The sequence below is a fragment of the Lygodium microphyllum genome, chromosome 15, assembly GCF_053477565.2.
Source record: "Lygodium microphyllum isolate KBCC chromosome 15, Lygodium_microphyllum_v1.1.10, whole genome shotgun sequence".
Lineage (NCBI taxonomy): Eukaryota > Viridiplantae > Streptophyta > Polypodiopsida > Schizaeales > Lygodiaceae > Lygodium > Lygodium microphyllum.
Window position 1 is genome coordinate 63,977,250 of NC_141149.1, and position 5,818 is coordinate 63,983,067.

The following is a 5,818-nucleotide window of genomic DNA, read 5'->3' on the forward strand; positions in this document are numbered from 1 at the left end:
ATACGTGGAGGTTGACCGTGCTGCTGGCTAAGGTTGCAATCAAGTTCATTTGGTATATCATGAATAAGTTTTTAATTGGGTTGGAGAAACTGGATGAAGCTATACTTGAATTGAAAGCTGAGATTGTCTTTATGTTGGATGTATTAAAAGATAAGCACTGGATTTTCAGACTGTTTATTAAGAAATTGAACAAAGGATGGCTTAATGCCAGGTGGCATCGAGTGATACTGTATGTATTTACTTCGTTTGTTTTAATATCAATCTGCGCATTACCAAAAAGAAAAGAAAAAAAGCATTAAAAACATGAGAGTACGAGTAGTAACGAGGGTGATGATGGTATAACTAGCCTGGACGGATCCGCTCTCGGGGACGCCCTCGGGCCACATGGGGACGACGATGTAGACGCAGAAGCGCTCGCCGGCATCGATCTTGCTGGCGATCTTGAGGGCCAGCTCCACCGGGATGAGATGGGAGCAGCCGGCATCCCGGTCGTCGTCCCAGCTGGCGCAGCTGCCCAGGAAGTACTGGTTCTCGATGTAGATGAAGTTCTTGGCCCGCCGGATGGCATGGATGTAGGCGTCCTGTATGCTCCTGTCTATCACACTCTCCTTCCCGCTCACCAGCCCCGCCCTCGCCGCCGCCTCCGGCTCCTCTGGTAGCCCCTCCGCCGCCCCTGCGTCTATCGACCTGCATCCATGCCATACATCTCATACATCTCACATATTGATTTCCGATCAGCAATGGATGAGCACATAGACACACACACACACACACGCATATATATATATATATACAATTCACTCTCACTCGCTTACTCAGACCGATACTCCCCATGGCCAATGCCGCATGCCAATAGGGTGCACTTTGATTGTTTTGCAGGAGCCGAACAATATAATATTTTCTCACATCATCATGGAATAAACTCCAAGCCAACCGGGAAGAGAGAGAGAAGGAGAGAGGTGATGAGGTAGTGGGACCTGAAAACCTGGACGTGCCAGGTGGAGTGGTCGTGGGTGTAGGTGACGGGGGAGGGGGGGATGAGGGCAGGGAGGTCGTGCGGGATGTCGAAGAGCTTGTCGCGGGGGGCTTGCTTCTGCCAGCGCTGCTCGAAGTTGTGGAGGACGTCCCAGGCGGCCTGGCCCTCGATGCGGCAGTGCACGTCGTGCCAGGGCTCCCTCGGGCCCCCCTTCTCTATGCTCCCCTCCTCGAAGTTGGGCTGGTGGAAGTCGTCCTTATGCACCCCATCCAACGTCCGGAACAGCGAGTGGAACTGCGTGTCGTACCGCCCATCGCACAAGTCTATCCCCCCAATGAAACTCACTATCCGCCGCTTCTCTTCTCCTTCCCCGCCATGACTACCTGAGCTTGTGCTGCCTGCCCATTTAATATCACAACCACCTTAAACAAAGTTTCAACTACATCCATCTTTCTCACGTACAAACACAATCATGTTTCCCAATCAAGGCAATTAAGCATTACTAAACAAGACTACTGAAAGGGTGAAAGGTGGAAAGGAAGTTTGGGGGGAGAGAGAGAGAGAGAGCAAGTGTAGCTCACGTCACTTGCTTAAGGCACGATTTTTGTGGGTGGGGGTGGGGGTGGGTGCTGGATGCGTGGCACCCGCCCCCGCCCCCGTGTTCTCTTTTTTTTCTTGTGGGGGAGGTGGGAGGCTTCCACGTGGCACCCATCCCCACCTCTCGTTAACTAATAGTATAGATATCCACACAATCACATAATATAAGAATAATAAAAGATGAGATTTGAACCAAAGTCAACAAGTTGATAAAATAAGTGGCTCACCACTAGGGACTCAACTCTATATTTAGAGAGAGAGAGAGAGAGAGAGAGAGAGTGTGTGTGTGTGTGTGTGTGCATTTAGTAGCTTCAAATGATGCAAGCAAAAGCTTCCAAAGTGCAAAATGAGAAGTAAATTGACGTAAACTTTACTACTTGAAAAGTAAAAAGAGGTTAAAATATTAAAGGGTTAAACAAAACAAAAATGAGACGTAAGCATATATAAAATGATTGAAGAAAGGTAAATGTCTACAACCACAATGTGTATATACTCGCAAGAAATAAGAAGAAAATGAGGCAAACCCTCATATTTGAGGACTTTACATAAATAAAGGAGTGGGGTCTCCATGTTTCCTTGGCTCTACTTTTTTAGTACCATAAAGCTATAATAAAAAGTGTACTATACAACTTGTAGAATCATATTACCTTTTCAAGAAGGATATTTATATCATGGAATTGCGTTGCTGACTCTTTTCTACCTTTTTATAAAAGCTTTTCATTTTGTTAGGCCTAATAGAGTGTTCACATTGATATCAATCATGTGAGTAATGGTGGAAAGAAACAATTTAGCAATGATGATATGTTAGAGGAAATGTTTCCAAAAAAAAGTCCATTATTTTGTCCCTTACTAAGCTCATCAAAAGGTGAGATCCCCTAGGAGCCACCTAATCTAGGCTCAATCCCACAAACAACCATACACAACATACATTGATCTCCAACTACTCGGGATGCTCCTAATGAGGCAACTAGAGGAAAACTTTATGTAGCACACCCTAAGCATCTTTTTTAGAGAAAGAGAACAATGGAGGACTCCTATCAATCTATTAGAGGTTCAATGCATGGGGTTGTGCATTAGATATTGGTGTTGTGCACATAGAATGGATTACATTTCCTTATCTTTGAGAAAGTGACCTACATTTGAATCTCCAAACATTTTCAAGATTAGACTACTGATAGACAAAGGGCATTATAACGAAATGAATGATTGCGATTGATAAGTTACAACCATTCTACACGTATATCAATTCTTTGATTGAAGTAACAACATCTTACAACTATTCAAGTAGTTTACATTTCCAAGCTTCCCATGAGGTGTGGAGGCTTCAAAAGGGAAGAGAAATGTATGACATACACATTGAAGCAACTATATTAGGAGACCTAATAAATAAAACAATCTCTTAATAGATTTGAAGTCTTCGCTTGACAAGTTTAAAAAAGTCCGCCTAGGAAAACTTTTATATATAATGCTAAGAGAAGAATATATCAAAGTAGAGCTATCTACAACACCATGACAAGTCAAGCATTCTTATATTCATGCCATGTGGCTTGAACAAGAGCCCACATGCACCTATGCTCTTAAAGAAACAATATCCTAGAAGCTAGATCAAAAGTATGGACACGAAAGGAATTGCAAAACCCGAATTAAAGGGTTAATCCTACATGGTATATAGAAGTCAAGGTTATTATTAGTCTAGAAAGTTTTGAATACGTAAGACCAAAGCTAAGGAATTTAGTCATACCTATGCTATACTTCTTACAGTAGGAGCACAAGGGAGAATGAATTATGAAAGGGGATGAAAGGTAGAGGAACTTACATGGAAGGGGGGCGTCTACCACAACAATCTTTTGATGATGTGTGAACATGGTGCTCACTTCAATGGATTGGATAACGCTCAAGCCATTGTCAGGGTTCCTCCCACACAACACACAGTTCACCTCACTGTCTTTGAAATACTCCTCCGTGTCCTCGTCGTGGGTGGCCATGAGCCCGTCCTTCTTCAGGACACCGACAGATGTCCGGTCGTCCCACACGAGCAGGTTGACGCGGACGCCCTCGGCGGCCTTCTGCTTGAGGAGCTCCCCCAGCGTGAGCTCGAACGCGGCGTCGTCCACCGGCACGTGGCGGTCGCGGACGAGGCGGATCTTGGTGTAGACGGACCAGCCGGCGATGTAGATGAGGTGGCGGGCGCCGCGGAGGGCGGTATAAATGTCCGCCCAGCAGCGGGCGGGCACGTGCGGGCGGCCGCCGGAGAGGAAAATCTCGGGGCAGAAGCCCTCCGGCACGTGCGAGTCCTGGTACAGGGTGAGCTTGCAGCCCTTGTACTGGCGGAAGAAGGTGTAGGGCACGCCCGGGTACTTGTGGTCCACCACCCCGCGGCCGTAGAAGGGGTCCGTCGATATGTCGAAGTACTGCATGCGGACGTGGATGCGCGCCGCGTGGCGCCCTCCGCCGCCCGGCGCCAGGTCGTACCAGCCGTCGATCTCTTTGCCGTCCAGGATATCCGTCACAGGCACCTTGGCCTGGCCCACCACATCCGCCCCGATGGTGTCGTCGTCCTTGACGCTGATCGCCACGTAGGCCGCGTTGTAGGCGCAGTACACGTGGAAGGACTCGTTCCACACGTGCACGGGCGGGTTCCGCCCTTGGTTGCCTATCATCCGCGTCCGCCCCACCCGGGCGTCGTCCATGGAGACCTCCGTGTACATGTCCTTGCTGCCCCTCCCTACGTGCAGCAAATCCTCCACTCCCTCCACCACCTGAGACCGCGCGCGCGCGCGCACACATGTGATATCACATACACACACACATGTGGATCAATTACAACATGCTTTGATGGATCAATCACAACATGCTTCTAACACACATATACAAGAAGTTTCAGACCAACCCCCACTTTGATTTTCACATTGTCAATCACTCCAATATCATGAGCTGTTGCAAGGTTTTGGACTGCATACCTATCTAGGTGCAGTTGGGGGCATTGCAGAAGCTAATCATCTCTAACAGTAAAGGGAAAAACAAGGGAAAAGAGCCCCTCCCACATCCCTTGCTCTCAACCATATTACCGAGCTACATATGCGGTACCTCCCTAGCATAAGCTCATGATATTGAACACTAGAGAAAAACAAGGGAAGAGAGCCCCTTTTCTCACATGGGACAATGTAAAGAACTTATTATGATATATACAAGTATCACAACTTGGATTGATCACAACATGCTGGTGGCTCCCTTGGAGGAGCTCCATGCTGGTGGCTCTATTATGATATATACAAGTATCACAACTTGGACTGATCACAACATGCTGGTGGCTCCCTTGGAGGGGCTCCATGCTGACTACCGCATGGTCGAATGGCTGCCACCCCCAACTTCTATTGCAGCTGGCTGGCTCCCTTCGAGGAGCTCACTGTCTTGATTTGTTACTACATGAGAATAACATTAGAGTTTTTCCGTACGGCAAATGACTAAAACATCTTGTTGAGGACTCTTGCAACCACAACAAACTTTTGACCGTGCTCAGAGAATTTTGAGAGTCAGGTGTGTTCACAGCGCCAGAGCGCAAGAAGCCATGGTTTCTGCATAGATTAGCCCGCAAAGGTGCATGATTGCTCGATATATACATATATATACATATGCTCCTCTCACCTTGTTCAGTAGGCTCTCTCCGTCCCTCGCGTGCGTCGCCTCCATGATGGTTACATGGAACGTCCCGTGCAGAAGATGAAGTGCCATGCTTGATTGATTGCTTGTTGCTGCTGCGCGCAGCTGTTGATTCGAGCTCGGAGATCGCCACCAAGGGGACAAGAAGCTCAGAATTTGTGGGTTCTCTGGATCGAGAGAGAGAGAGAGAGAGAGAGAGAGAGAGTTGAGCTCGCAGACCACGACCGACAGGGGGTATCCAAGGGTGGTTGGCCCAGCTCGCCCCGGGCCAGTCCTTTCACACAACGAAAAGGAAACAATGAAAGTCGATGTGGAGGATCCAGGCTCAATAATGAAGCAGCCAGTACACACCGACGCTGCTGCTTCACGTCGACGTGGCAAAACGGAGTGCGTATCCCGCCCTAAGCTGCACTTCATGTAACACTAGGCGCTCCGCGCCTACACTCGCCCGGCGCGAAGGGCGTGATTTTTGCGGTGAGGGCGGGTGCTGGACACGTGGCACCCACCCCGGCGTTTCTTTGTGGGGAGGTTGGGGGCTGCCACGTGACACCTGCCCCCAACCTCCCCTCCCCTTAACTAATAGTA

General features: G+C 48.5%; 1 protein-coding gene across 1 annotated transcript in view; it reads right to left on the bottom strand.

The window, feature by feature from the left end:
• The window catches only part of LOC148024615 (phospholipase D alpha 1-like), a 10,594-nt gene extending 5,056 nt beyond the window's left edge, over positions 1-5,538 (bottom strand). Inside the window, exons 1-4 of the mRNA XM_087694246.1 lie at positions 5,219-5,538; positions 3,390-4,332; positions 978-1,374; positions 348-687 (exon numbers count right to left, since the gene is read on the bottom strand). Coding sequence (XP_087550372.1) covers positions 348-687; positions 978-1,374; positions 3,390-4,332; positions 5,219-5,305 — 1,767 coding nt within the window. The 5' untranslated portion in view covers positions 5,306-5,538. The remainder of the gene's footprint in view (positions 1-347; positions 688-977; positions 1,375-3,389; positions 4,333-5,218) is intronic.
• Positions 5,539-5,818: the final 280 nt, after the last annotated feature.